The 15,561-nt window shown below is 39.2% G+C and overlaps 1 protein-coding gene and 1 long non-coding RNA gene across 2 annotated transcripts in view; both read left to right on the forward strand.

The window, feature by feature from the left end:
* LOC126985404 (ubiquitin-like protein 3) overlaps nt 1–15,561 on the forward strand; it is an 80,321-nt gene that overhangs the window by 55,384 nt on the left and 9,376 nt on the right. Inside the window, exon 2 of the mRNA XM_050840214.1 lies at nt 1,375–1,483. Coding sequence (XP_050696171.1) covers nt 1,375–1,483 — 109 coding nt within the window. The remainder of the gene's footprint in view (nt 1–1,374; nt 1,484–15,561) is intronic.
* On the forward strand, nt 13,008–15,369 carry LOC126985405 (uncharacterized). Its single transcript, XR_007738685.1, has 3 exons — nt 13,008–13,149; nt 13,343–13,747; nt 13,841–15,369. It is a non-coding gene; the product is annotated as an uncharacterized LOC126985405 (long non-coding RNA).

Here is a 15,561-nt window from a genome sequence, read left to right on the forward strand (position 1 = left end):
AACTTGTATTCTTCAACCGTCACTTGCCATATCTTTTTTCTGTCTTTCTCTCCTTCCCTCAACCTCCTTCACAGATATTACTTCTTCCTCCTCTCCTTTACTCTCATTCATTTCCCTTTCTTTATATTTTTCTTCAACACAAATTATATTATCCAACCGTCACGTCATTCCCCTTTTCTCTGTCTCTCACCTACCCACAACCTCTTTCACAAACACAACTCCTTCCTTCTCTCCTTAACTCTCATTCCTTTTCCTTTCTTTATATTTTTCTTCTACACAAACTAATTAAACTTATATTATCCAACCTTCACTTTTCATTCCCCTTTTCTGTCTCTCACCTACCCACAACCTCTTTCACAAACACAACTCCTTCCTTCTCTCCTTAACTCTCATTCCTTTTCCTTTCTTTACATTTTTTTCTTCTACACAAACTAATTAAACTTATATTATCCAACCTTCACTTTTCATTCCCCTTTTCTCTGTCTCTCACCTACCCACAACCTCTTTCACAAACACAACTCCTTCCTTCTCTCCCAAACTCTCATTCCTTTCCTTTTTCTTTATTTTTCTTCTACACGAACTTTCATTATGCAACCATCACGGTAATAGTTATCTCGTTTCTCCGTCTCTCTCCTTCCCACAATCTCCTTCACAGATATGACTTTTTCCAAATTACTTAACTCTCATTCCTTTCACTTTTCTTCCCCTTTCCTTCCACACACTCGTCTTCTATTTTCTAACGTTCACTTGTCATCTCTCTCGGACTCTCTTCCTTCCATAAACCTCCCTCATAAACATAATGGTATTTTATCCCCTTACACAATCTTGCAAGCCTTCACTTTCCTCGCCTTTCCTTTCCGTTTTTCTTTTTTCCACAAACACCTCACCTTCACATCGCGTTCTTTTCTTCCTCTTATGATTTATGATCGATGACACGTTCTGAACGGAAAATATTGGCACAAAATTTAAGTGTAAACAAATAAATTCAGACTGCACCAAATTTTTCTTCACCAACGTTGTAGCGCGACAATGGAATAAGCTCCCGCCTTCAATGGCCCAGCGCAGCACCATTGATTCATTGATAAACAAGCTCGACCGACACTTCCTTCAACTTAATGTTTACTGCAGTCGAAATCCAAAGACTTGGTGGCCTTTAATTAATACAGTTTCACTTAGGTTAAGGACCTAGTCTGGATGGACCATAGTATCTGTGTGGTATGAATGTATATGTAATGTATATACATCTGCATAGTCTATCTCCTTCCTCTTCTTGTTTTTGTTCTTCACCTACGTCCTTTATCCTTTCCACCTCTTCACCCATCCATTCAGCCTCCCTTCAAGCCACCAAGTCTAACTCTTCGTCTTCCTCCGCAGATAAACTTACGCCTCATCCTGGTGAGCGGCAAGACCAAGGAATTCCTCTTCAGCCCCAGCGAGTCGGCCGGAGACATCGCGCAGTTCGTCTTCGATAACTGGCCGCAGGGTGAGTGTTGACAGGGGGAGAAGGGGTGGGTGGGACCCGGTGATATAACTGGCCCTAGGTGTGTGTGACTCGGAGTGGGGGCTGGGGGAGAGTGACTGTCTAAACTGGCCCAGGGGGAGTGTTTGACTGGGGGGGTGGGATGGAGTGAATGTGTATGTTAGGGGGGTAGCTGGTGAAGTGTGTGTGTGTGTGTGTGTGTGTGTGTGTGTGTGTGTGTGTTTCTTTCTTGTCTGTTTGTTTGTTTGTTTCTGTGTTTGCGCTTGTCTTCCTGTTCTGTTCCTGTTTTGTTATCTCTCTCTCTCTCTCTCTCTCTCTCTCTCTCTCTCTCTCTCTCTTCCTTATTGTCTTTTCATTTCCTTATTCGTTCACTTTTTTTCTTTGTTTTTCTTCTGGTTACATGTTTCAGTGTTCCTCCTCCTCCTCCTCTTCTTCCTCTTCCTCCTCCTCTTCATCAGATGTTGCAAAGGCCTTGGTGTATTTCATAAAACCAGAAGAAGGAGGAGGAGGAGGAGGAGAAGGAGGAAGAGGGCAAAGTCTGTTCCTGGGCGGGTACCTTCCTCTTTTTTTCTTTGTCTAGCTATTTATGTCTGTTTTTGTTCGTGTGTGTGTGTGTGTGTGTGTGTGTGTGTGTGTGTGTGCGCTAAGGAACCCAAGTCTAGATTTATGGCGCTGTTTGTTTGTGTGTTGTGCCATTGGTGTTTTTTTTTTTTATTAATGAACGAGTTAAGTGTGTAAAAAATAATATAAATGTTTAATAGACGCAATGACCGAAGGGGAGACTGGGATGTTTGTTCTGTCCTTTCCTCTTTTATTCCTTTTCTTTGTTCTTTCTTTCCTTCTTTCCTTTCTTGCCTTCTTTTTCTGTTCCCTTCTTCCTATTCTTTTTTATTCTTCCTCTCCTTCATCTTCTCTTTCTTTCCATCCTCCTTCCTTTTCTTTGTCCTTTTCTTTCCTTCTTCCTTTTCTTTATTTTTTCTAACCTTTACTTTCTTCCATTTCTTTGTTCTTTTCTTCTCTCCTTTCCTCCTCTTGTTCTTCTCTATCCTTCTTTCTTTCTCTTATTTTCCTAGTCCTTTTCTATTTATTTCTGTCATTTTTTGTTCTTTTCCACAGTTATTTCCTTTCTTTTCTCCTTCCTTTCCTTCATTCTTTGTCATTTTTTTCATTGTTCTGTTCTATCCTCCCTTCTTCCTATTGTTTCTTATGCTTCCCCCCCCTGCTATCTGTATCTCCTCCTCCCTCTCCTTCTCTCCCTCCCCCTCCTCTCTCTTAATCAAGGAGGTAGTAAGGAGGAGGAGGAGGAGGAGGAGGAAGAGAAGGAGTTTGTCAGGAAGAGTTATGTACAGAGGGAGAAAAAGTGGACAGTTACATCCCTTTCCTCTCCTCCTTCAATCCCTCCCTCCCTCCCTTCCTATCCTCCCTCCCCTTCTACTTTCCCTCCCTTCCATCCTGTGTACCCTCCTACCTACCTTCCCTCCCTTCTCTCCCTCCCCTCCCGTTTTGTCTCCTACCTTCCCTCCCCTCCTACCTTCCCTCCTGTTTTCTCTCCTCTTCATGCTCCTCCCTTCCCTCCTACTTTCCCTCCCTTCCCTCCTGTTTTACCACCTACCTTCTCTACCTCCCTTACCTTCCCTCCTTCCTATCCTCCCTTCCCTCCAGTCTCACCTTCTCCCTCCTCTATCTCCCCTCCTTCCATTTTTTCCTATCTACACGCCACAACAGTAGAGTGAGAGGGAAGAGGCCTCGTCAGGAAGATGGAGTGAGTGAGGAGGGAGTTATCACACCTGTGCGTTACTCCTCCTCCTCCCTCTCTTCCTTGCCCTCCTTTTTTCTGGCTTGCTAAACTCTCTCCTTTCTTTCTTTCACTCCTTCATTCATTCATTCATTCTCTTGTCATTTGTCTTCCTCCTTTCCTTTCCTCTATTTTTTCTCTCATGGGCTTCGTGTCTTATTGTTTCCTTTTCTTCCTTTCTTCCCTCATTTTCTAGTATATTGTGTTTCTCTTCTGTTTTTCCTTCCTTCTTCCTTTCTTCCCTCATTTTCTAGTATATTGTGTTTCTCTTCTGTTTTTCCTTCCTTCTTCCTTTCTTCCCTCATTTTCTAGTATATTGTGTTTCTCTTCTGTTTTTCCTTCCTTCTTCCTTTCTTCCCTCATTTTCTAGTATATTGTGTTCCTCTTGTTTTTCCTTCCTTCCTTTCTTCCCTCATTTTCTAGTATATCGTGTTTCTCTTCTGTTTTTCCTTCCCTCTTCCTTTCCTTTCTTCCTTTCCTCTTTCCTTTCCTCTTGTTTCTCTTCTTGTTTACTCGTTTTCCTTTCTGTCCTCATTTTCGTGTTTCTCTTCTGTTTTTCCTTCCTTCTTCCTTTCCTTCCTTCCTTTCCTCTTTCCTTCTGTTTCTTGCCCCATCCTCTCTGTTTCATATTCCTCACCTTTTCCTCCTTTGCCTTCTTTTCTTCCATTCCTTTCTTCCATCTTCCTCTCTTTCTCCTTTCTTCATATCTTCCATTTCTTACCACTTTCCCTCTCTTCCCCTTCCCTTCCCTCCATTCCTTCCTTCATTTCCATCCTTTTTTGCTTCCTTCATTCCTCTCCCTTCCTTACTTCCTTCCTTCCTTCCCTTCCCTTCCCTTTCTTCCATCCTTCATTCCCTTCTACTTCCCTACCGTCTTTTTAAACATCCCACTCAATATAAGCACATTAGCACCCATATCGGCCCTTGAGCTGGCTCCTTCACTATAAAAAATAAGGAAGGATGGAAGTAAGGGAATGGGGTAAAGGAAGGAAGGGATATAACAGGGTAAGAAAAGAAGGAAGAGAGGAAGGAAAGGAGAGGTAAGGAATGAAACTAAGAAAGGAATGGAAAGAGGACTAGAGGAGGAAGGTAAAGGAAGAAGGGAAGAGAGGGAGGGGGGATGTAGAAGGGCATAGAGGGTAGTAAGAAAGGAATGAAGAGGGGAAAGATGAGAGAGAGCAGGAAGGGAAAGAGGGCAAGAGGAGGAAGGTCAAGGAAGAAGGAGAGAAAGATAGTAGAAGGGGACAGGAGGAAGTGTAGAAAGGGAAGAGGGTGTGCACTGACTGGGGTGTAAGAAATAGGTGTGTTAGTATTTGCCTCAGCAGCACCAATTCAATTATTCAGGTAATTGGGACGACGCACCTCACTTCAGCCTAATTGATTCACCTGAGTAAATAGTTTTGATGTAATGCGCAGGTGTGTTTATTTTTGGAGAAGTTAAGGGGAGGGGTAAGATCTCCGTAAACATAACATGGATAGGTCTCACTAGTTTTCCTTGTAGTTCTAAAAGGAAAATAAGAAAAAAAATATAAAGGGAAGCAAACAAAACTGCAGAAATGTAAACTAATCCACAGAAAGGTAAACTAAAGCAAATATGTGTTGAGAAAATTAAACAGTAGTACAAAGTGAATCAATACAACGTAGCATATATAAGAAAATGCAATACAGTACTTATCATTGTAACAGCATAAATACGGCAAGCAAAAAAGCATCTTGTACTATAAAGGAATGGAGGAGAATGTGACAGTGGTGCCTAGACAGTGAACATTAACCATCACCCATTATAAGAAAAGGAAAGAAAAATGATAAGTAAGCACCTTGTCAATGATCAAACAATAAAGAAAGAAAAAAAGAAGTTACGTAAGTGCATGGACAGAGAACAACATAAAAACATTGCATTAAAAAACTAAGGAAGAAAATAACAGTGACAGTTAATAGCAATATTCAATCATTAAAGAATGGAAAAGAAGGAAAATACATTATAATAAGAGAAGCAAAGAGAACCATCACATATCGAAAAAGTAGGAAAAACCACCTTTGTAAGAATGCCAAGGTGTTTAATGCAGTCTCACAGATTTACACAACACCCTGAGACATGTAAGCTTGTTAGGGCGATGCAGGAAAAGAAAAGCACATTACACGGTCAAAAAATAATTCATAGAGGTGCCTGGATTGTCAATAAGGTGTCACATTTACATAACACGCAGATACACCCAAGCCTGCCAGTGTGTTGGAATGATGGGGAAGACACATTAAAAAAGGAAGGAAAAAAAATAATGACTGCAAATAGTGCCAATAAAAGATCACATATTTTAGGAACACCCGGGCGCTCGTAAACCTGTCAACCGTTTTCAACTTTTTTATTTGTTTTTATTTTTTCTCAGTTTTTATAGTTAGTTATATATCTGTTTTGTTATGGGGTTTATAATTTTTTTTCTATTCAATATATTTTTGCTTTCTTTTGTGGTTTTAATTTTATGGAACACCCGGGCTCTCGTAAACCTGTCAACCGTTTTCAACTTTTTTATTTTTTCATTTTTTTTTTTTTCAATTTTTACAGTTAGTTATATATCTGTTTCGTTATGGGGTTTATAATTTTTTTTTCTATTCAATATATTTTTGCTTTCTTTTGTGGTTTTAATTTTATGGGAGTCGATGTTCTTTCTTTCTTTTTCTTTTTTTCAACAAAGGAGACAGCTCAAGGCCACAAAAAAAAAGGAAACAATACTAAAAAAAAGGCCCGCTACTCATTGCTCCTAAAAAGAATCCAAAGAGGTGGCCGAAAGAGGGGTCAATTTACATAAGTCACTTTTTATTTTACCTGTATTGGATTGTATTGTATTTGATGGAGGGAAAGATAAATGCAATAAAAGAATGAAAAAAACATAGACAGTAGGAAAATAATTAATATCAGTGTCTAGATTGTCAATAGAGTAACACACAGACACACCCAAACCTTCCACCATGTTAGGATTCAGGAAGAGAAAACCAGGATGTAAAGAAGGAAAAAACAACCTAATGATAATGCTGAGAGTGTCAATACAAGATTGCACATTCATGCAACACCCTGACACACTTGCCTGCCGCTGTGTCTAGGAACTGTAGTAGGAAAAGAAAGCACATTAGATATAAGGAAAGAAAGAAAACAACATAACATTATCAAGATTGCCAATAATGCATCACATTTTAAGTGTTAGGATGGAGGGGGGGAAAAAAGAAAAAAAAGAAAAAAAAGAACAGTACATGGGACGCCGTTGCCAGATTATCGTATTCAGACTCGTATTTACCGTTTTTTTGAGCCATAGCTTTTTTTTTTTTTATTATTATTATTATTATTTTTTTTTTTTTACAACAAAGGAGACAGCTCAAGGGCACAAAAAAAAAGGAAACAATAATAAAAAAAAAGCCCGCTGCTCACTGCTCCTAAAAAAGAATCATAAGAGGTGGCTGAAAGAGAGGTCAATTTCGGGAGGAGAGGTATCCTGACACCCTCCTCTTGAAAGAGTTCCAGTCATAGGCAGGAGGAAATACAGATGAAGGAAGGTTGTTCCAGAGTTTACCAGCGTGAGGGTGAAAGAGTGAAGATGCTGGTTAACTCTTGCATAAGGGGTTTGGACAGTATAGGGATGAGCATGAGTAGAAAGTCATGTGCAACGGGGCCACGGGAGGGGAGGAGGCATGCAGTTAGCAAGTTCAGAAGAGCAGTCAGCGTGGAAATATCGATAGAAGATAGAAAGAGAGGCAACATCGCGACGGAATTTAAGAGGTAGAAGACTATCAGTAGGAGGAGGAGAGCTGATGAGACGAAGAGCCTTAGACTCCACTCTGTCCAGAAGAGCTGTGTGAGTGGAGCCCCCCCACATGTGAGATGCATACTCTATACGAGGGCGGACAAGGCTCCTGTATACGGATAGCAACTGCGTGGGGGAGAACTGGCGGAGACGATGCAGAACGCCCAACCTTGAGGAAGCTGATTTAGCGAGAGAGGAGATGTGAAGTTTCCAGTTGAGATTTTGAGTTAAGGATAGACCGAGGATGTTTAGTGTTGAAGATGGTGATAGCTGAGTGTTGTCGAATAACACCAATAATTAACCATTTTAACGATAACTCTGTATAAAACCAGTTAAAGGGGTGGAGGAGACAGTTTGAGGGTTGGAAAACAGCAAACATAAGAGGCAGAGTAAGACAATCTGGCAACCTTGCATGGGGAGGTAAAGTTGAAGATATGTTAAAACTTTGTAGGAGGAAAAGAATACACATTAGATATAAGGAAAGAGAGGATATCATAACAGTATCAAGATTGCCAATAACGCGATCACATTTTGAGTGTTAGGATGGAGGGAAAGAAAAAATAAACACTACGTGGGGACAATAAAAAATAAGAAAAAAGAAGTTGCCTAAATCCATTGAAAGAGAACAACAAAAAAACATTGCCCCCCAAAAAATAAAGGAAGAAAATAGCAGTAACATGAAATATTCTATCGTTAAAAAAAAGAAAGTAAGTACATAATAATAAGAGAAGCAAAGAGAAGCATGGCAAAGCATCCTCAGAGTTGAAGGAATATGTTAAAACTATGTGTGGCTTCAGTGCTCATTCCCATCCCATTGACCCTTGAACCTGTGGCGGGATATAAACCATTACCTCGGGACATGGCCAATGCGACATCTGGGTTAGTTTCCCCAGGTTTCCCCAGGTACCCATTTACTGACCAGCCTGGAATGGACACGATCGTTAGTAAAAAGCGTCACTTGTCGGGATGAACGTAAGAAAACAGTAATATATAGACCGTTAATAAAAAGCATCACATATTTAAAGAGTGTTAGGGTGAAGGGAAAGAAGAAATTTGAAGAGTTAGAATGAAGGGAAAGAAATAGTGTTAAGAGTAATGAAAGGAAAGAAGAAAAAGAAAGGAAAGAAGAAAAAACATCATCAGTACATGGGTTGTCAATAAGAAACACCACATATATTAAGAGTGCAAGGATGAAAGTAAAGAAAAAAGAGGATTTGAATACAGAGAAAGCAAAAAAATTATTAGGATGAAGGGAAAGAAAAAAGTAACATTGGCAGTATGTGGGTCATCAATAAGAAACATCACATACTAAGGTTGTCAAGAGCGAAAAAGAAAAGCAGAAAGCAAAAGCAGTACACAGATTGTCAATAAAACGGATGGGGGAAAAAACAAACAAACAAACAAACCAGCGGCAGTACATGGATCATCAACAATAACCCACATATATATAGAGCGTGAAGAGGAAAAAAAAAAAAAAAAAAAGTAAAAAGCGGTGCACAGATTGTCAATTAAACGAATGTAAAAAAAATATAAAAAAATAGCAAAAAGCAGCGACAGACAGTACACAAGTCATTAACAAAAATCATCACACATGTAAACAGTGGCCTAGTATGTCCCTGATGGCTGTGTGTTATGATGGCAGTCGAGTGTAGGCTACATGGAGGCACACTCATGCATACACAAGCAGACACGGGCAGCACTACACCCACCACCCTGCCTGCTGCCTGCTGTGGGGACATGGGTTGTGAGGCTGTACTGCGTTATTTGCACCTTTGTTCTTTGTTTTGTTTATTTTTTGTTTCGGGTTTTTAGCTACTATGTATATATCAGGGTGTTTGTTATGGGGTTTTATTATTTTTCCTTCTTATTTTTTGCTACATATTTTTTTGCTTTATTTTGTGGTTCTGGTTTTGTGGGAGTTAATTTTCTTTTTATCTTTGTTTCTTCAATGTATTTTGCTTTAGTTTGTATCTATCATTTTATTTTTCCTTGTATTTTATCGTATTTATTTTATTTATATCATTTATCCTTTCTTAACGTACTGGCAGTCATTGTATATATATTCTCGCCTTCTGCCTTATAACTACAACATCCATTGCCCTTTCCACACCTCCATACATTAATACACACAATGAATTATGAACACGAGATGGATGAACTTATATGGTCATGAAGTGAAGGCATCGAGGAAATTCTCTTAGAATAAACATATATAAATTGCTAATATAGAAACAGAAAAAGTACATAGAATAATTATACTCTCATTGAATGCAGAAACATCCATCTATCTGCTCACTAAGAGAGGATATGTGCTTATCTAACCTCAGCAGTGCATGCTTTTCCTCTTGCATTTCCTTTGATAGCAACACCACAGAGGAAACGGAACGGTGCAGCAGATAGTGTGACGGAGAGCACAGATCAAAGAGTATATCAGACACACAGATGACAGGAAGTTGACTGATGTTAGTAAAGAACATTAACCCGACAGCTGCAGGGATCATGTTTCTTAACCCGTCCGTTGCGATTGGAATGAATTTGGCTTTCCCTGGTAGCCTGGTAACATATAGGCCCAGGTCTTTCTCTGCCTCTGTGGTGGATAATGGAGTGTTTCCCATGTGGTATTGGTGTGCTGGATATCCCCTCCCAAGGTGTAGGACTTTACATTTTTCTTCACTGAATTGTAGCAGCTACTTTTTGCTCCATTCCTTTAGCTTGGTGAGGTCTTCTTGTCAACGGGTTAAAGGCCCCTATAAGTGAAAATAATAAGAAAAAAACATCACTCACGCAAACCATTTCATAATATATATAAACACATTTGTGATCAGTTTATGCATCATCTCTTTTGGGGTTTTTATATCATGGCAGAAATTTGGCCCGTCACTGGTACACTGTAAAGCCACAAATTTGGCCCGGCGCTGGTACCAGGTTAAGGATCATTTCATATCATCACTTTCCACTCTTAACACAGCACAACATACAGCATAAAAGACTAGTACTCGGAGATGATATATAATTGCATGTTGTTAGTAAGGAATTGTACATCATCACCTTCCACACTTAACACAGAAACAGTATGACAAACAGCATAACAGACTTCACTGAGAGCATATCAAGTAGTCTGTTAACCTGGTAGCAGCGACGGGCCAAATTTGTGGCTTTACCTTGTACCAGCGACGGGCCAAATTTTTGTCATGATATAAACCCCCCCCAAATAGATGATGCATAAACTGATCACAAATGCATTTATATATGTTATGAAATGGTTTGTGTGAGTGATGATTTTTTCTCATTTTTCTCGCTTAGAGGGACCATTAAGAAACATGATCCCTGCAGCTACCGGGTTAAGTATATAAGAGTAGATTAAGTAGAGCGCATTAAAGTTGAGAGCATTAAGTAGAGATTATTAAGGAAAGAAAATTAAGTAGAGAACATTAAGTAGAGGATATTAAGTGAAGAATATTAAGTAGAGGACATTAAGTAGAGGATATTGAGTGAAAAATATTAAGGAGAGAACATTAAGTAGAAAATTTAAGTAGGTAATGGTAATGATTGATGTTGGACTAGGCAATGTTATGTTAAATTAGGTTAGGTTAGGTAATGGTTGACACTGGACATCCTGAGTACCTCCTCCCCTTATCACAGGACACAGGGTACAACAGACAGAGTGTACGTAACAGATAGCTCGGAGATAACACGAGTGGCCTGTTTGGAGTGAAGATGAGCGGTGTGTCCTTATCCCAATCCCTCCGTACCCTCCACCCATCCTTAATAGAAGAATCCATACATTTCTTGAGTAATCCTTCTCTCTTCTATTCACATTTCCACACCTTCTTATTCTTGAGTCTCGTCCTTTTTGCGACACTTCCGTAACTTTAACTGTTCCTCTGATGTAAGCGTTTCTTATTCTCTCTCCTATAGTCACCCTTAGTACAGCAACAGTCACACAGCACTTGTTAACCCAGCAGTGATGGGCCAAATTTGTGGCTTTACCGTGTACTACCAGCGACGGGCCAAATTTTTACCATGATATAAACCCCCCCAAAAAGAGATGATGCATAAGCTGATCACAAATGCGTTGATATATATTATGAAGTGGTTTGCGTGAGTGATGATTTTTTCTCATTTTTCTCGCTTTTCTCGCCTTTAAGAAACATGATCCTCGCTGCTACCGGGTTAATTTAGGAACAGTTTTCATTCTACACTGTGTCAGCTTGTTTAACCCTTTCCTTTTAATCCCGGTTCCCTTCCTTTTTGATTAGCACAGCACAAAGCACATATCAACAGGAAATTCAGGAACAGCTTTTCATCCTACTGTATTGGCATATATCACTTCCTATGACAAATTTTTCAAGAGGGGAGGAGCAAGACACCACTATGACTTTTTATATAGCAAAGGAGGCAACTCGGGGGCAAAAGATGATACAGAAAAGAGTCAGTTATCCTAGACTTTACCATTTATTTTTTTATTTTTTGAGGGGGATCTGTTTTTAATATTAGCAACCTATTAAGAGCTTTTTTTTAATTAATGTTTCACCCTTACCCTACCTCCTTTGCCACAAAAAAGATGATACAGAAAAGAGTCAGTTATCCTAGACTTTACCATTTATTTCTTATTTTTTGAGGGGCATGTGTTTTTTAATATAAGCAGCCTATTAAGAGTTTTTTAATTTATGTTTCACCCTTAGTGTACCTTTACCACAAAAAAATGATACAGAAGAGTCAGTTTTCCTAGACTTTACCATTTAGTTATTATTTTTTTGAGGGCATCTGTTTTTTAATATAAGCAGCCTATAAAGAGTTTTTTAATTTATGTTTCACCCTTACCCTACCTCCTTTACCACAAAAAAGATGATACAGAAAAGAGTCAGTTTTCCTAGACTTTACCATTTATTTCTTATTTTTTGAGGGGCATCTGTTTTTAATATAAGCAGCCTTTTAAGAGTTTTTTAATTTATGTTTCACCCTTAGTGTACCTTTACCACAAAAAAGATGATACAGAAAAGAGTCAGTTATCGTAGACTTTACCATTTATTTCTTATTTTTTGAGGGGCATGTGTTTTTTAATATAAGCAGCCTATAAAGAGTTTTTTAATTTATGTTTCACCCTTAGTGTACCTTTACCACAAAAAAATGATACAGAAGAGTCAGTTTTCCTAGACTTTACCATTTAGTTATTATTTTTTTGAGGGCATCTGTTTTTTAATATAAGCAGCCTATTAAGAGTTTTTTTAATTAATGTTTCACTCTCAATCTACCTCCTTTACCACAAATAAATTAAAAAGCCATGGGGTGTTATGCTGTGTCTGCCTGGCCTTCACCTACTGCCCTCCCCCTTCCCCCTTTGACTCCAGGGCGCCCTGACCCTGCCGAGACCAGCGGCATTCATTAGCAGAGCAAATTAGGTTTTACGTAAAGTAATTCTGGAATGAGATTAAGCAAGCGAGTGGGCGGTTTTATGAGTGTAAGTAATTTATTGGTACACAGCTGACTCAAGCACCTGTTAATTAGGCATGAAGTTAGCCCCAGCTGCTCTGAATACGATAATCTGTGGGAAGGGTTTGGTGGTGGGTGATGTGCCTTAGTGGACAGTTCTTCCCTCTCTCCTCCATCAATCACTTCTAATTTCCCTCCTACTTTCCCTCCCTTCCTTTCTGCCTTCCCCCTACTTTCTAACTCCTGTCTTTCCTTCTACCTATCCTCCCTTCCCTTCTGTCTTCCATGTTAGGTTAAATTAGGTTTGGTGATGGTTAATGTTTGACTAGGCTCTGTTAGGTAAGTTAGGTTTGGTGTTGGTTGTTTGACTAGGCTATGTTAGGTTAAGGTAGGTTAGGCTCAGCAATGGTTGATGTTGGAGTAGGCAGTGTTGGGTTAGTTTAGGTTTGTTGATTGATGCTCGACTTGTTTGGTGGTGGTTGATGTCATACTAGGCCATGTTAGGTTAGGTTAGGTTAAATTTGATAATGATTGATGTTGGACTAGGCTATATTATGTTAAATTAGGTTAGGTTAGGTAATGGTTGACGCTGTACTAGGCCATGTTAGGTTAAATTTGATAATGATTGATGTTGGACTAGGCTATATTATGTTAAATTAGGTTAGGTTAGGTAATGGTTGATGCTGTACTAGGCCATGTTAGGTTAAATTTGATAATGATTGATGTTGGACTAGACTATATTATGTTAAATTAGGTTAGGTAATGGTTAACACTGGACTAGGGTATGTTAGGTTACGTTTGGTTAAATTTGATAATGGTTGATGTTGGACTAGGCTATGTTAGGTTAAATTAGGTTAGGTAATGGTTAACACTGGACTAGGCTATGTTAGGTTACGTTTGGTTAAATTTGATAATGGTTGATGTTGGACTAGGCTATGTTAGGTTAAATTAGGTTAGGTAATGGTTAACACTGGACTAGGCTATGTTAGGTTACGTTTGGTTAAATTTGATAATGGTTGATGTTGGACTAGGCCATGTTATGTTATGTTAGGTTAAATTTGATAATGATTGATGTTGGACTAGGCTATGTTATGTTAAATTAGGCTAGGTTAGGTAATGATTGACACTGAACTAGGCTATGTTAGGTTAGGTTAGGTTACATTTTAAGATGATGATGTTGGACTGGGCTATATTATGCTAAATTAGGTTAGGTTATGGTTGACACTGTACTAGGCTATGTTAGGTTAGGTTAGGTTACATTTTAAGATGATGATGTTGGACTGGGTTATATTATGCTAAATTAGGTTAGGTTATGGTTGACACTGAACTAGGCCATGTTAGGTTAGGTTACATTTTAAGATGATGATGTTGGACTGGGCTATATTATGCTAAATTAGGTTAGGTTATGGTTGACACTGTACTAGGCCATGTTAGGTTAGGTTATGTTTGGTGATAACTGATACGAGAGCAAGAGTTCCCATCCATTGTTTACTCATTACTCCATTTTCCACACCTCCCTTCACTCATTACCCCTCACTGCTCATGCTTCCGCAATTATATTTTAGCACCCATACTTTGAAACTTATTAACCTAGTAGCAGCAGGGATCAGGTTTCTTAATGGTCCCTCTAAGTGAGAAAAAAGAGAAAAAATCATCACTCACACAAACCATTTCATAATATATATCAAAGCATTTGTGATCATTTTATGCATCATCTATTTTGGGGGGTTTATATCATGGCACAAATTTGGCCCGTCGCTGCTACACGGTAAAGCCACAAATTTGGCCTGTCGCTGCTACACTGTAAAGCCACAAATTTGGCCTGTCGCTGCTACACGGTAAAGCCACAAATTTGGCCCGTCGCTGCTGCTCTGCAAAGCCACAAATTTGGCCTGTCACTGCTACACGGTAAAGCCACAAATTTGGCCCGTCGCTGCCACACGTTAAAGCCACAAATTTGGCCTGTCGCTGCTACACGGTAAAGCCACAAATTTGGTCCGTCGCTGCTACACGGTAAAGCCACAAATTTAGCCACTGCTACATGGTAAAGCCACAAATTTGGTCCGTCACTGCTACACTGTAAAGCCACAAATTTGGCCTGTCGCTGCTACACTGTAAAGCCACAAATTTGTCCCGTTGCTGCTACACGGTAAAGCCACAAATTTGGCCCATCGCTGCTACACGGTAAAGCCACAAATTTGGCCTGTCGCTGCTACTGGGTTGATAAATTTGTATGTGGTAGATTAAGCAGAGGTAAATAGCTCGAGTAAAAAAAGGACAAAAGGTCATATTCAGCCTGTTCTAATTTAATGGCTAATGCAATGGGTATGATTTTACTTTTTCTTTTTTGGGGAGTTATTTCATCACACGAAAGTCATCACAGCCAAGAATTAATAAAGTTTTCCAAGTCACAGCAGAACAAACTCGCAACATAATTAAGAGTTTCATATAGTAGAAGTTAGATAAACTCATTGACGGGCCTGACACGTAGTAAATCAGTATTCCCGGGAGCTGCCGTGTGTTGTGTGACCGACCTTGTGTGTCATTGTGCAAAAGCAAGAACTATTTAATGAAAACAAGGAGTCCGGAGGTATTGCATGCTGAAATTATTAATGAAGTTTCTCAATCCAGAGTTATTGCAAGCAAGGATTGGTGAAACTACCACTCAGTGTCATTACAAGTAAGATAGCCAGTGTCTGGAGAGAGAGATAAAGAGGAGAGGAGAGAAGAGAAGAGGAGAGGAGAGATGGTGTGCCCAGACTCCAGCATCACAGTTTCAATTATTGGAGATTAGATAGACTTGTGGATGGAAATAACATGTAGTAAATGGCTATTCTCAGGGGCTGCCATGTGTGTTGCAAAACCAAAAAGAGAGAAAAGTTGTAGTTCACGATTTATTTATCTCTATTTTTCTTATCCCTATTTAATTCAGAGCCAAAAGAATATATCAAAAAAAGTTTGTAGTTTATGATTTATTGGCCTCAGCTTTGTTTTGGGTGTTCATGTTTAGTTCCAAAAGAAAAAGAAGGTAATTGTTTAGGATTTACGACCCTCAGTTATGT

Source organism: Eriocheir sinensis, chromosome 59 (assembly GCF_024679095.1).
Source record: "Eriocheir sinensis breed Jianghai 21 chromosome 59, ASM2467909v1, whole genome shotgun sequence".
NCBI classification, from domain to species: Eukaryota; Metazoa; Arthropoda; class Malacostraca; order Decapoda; family Varunidae; genus Eriocheir; species Eriocheir sinensis.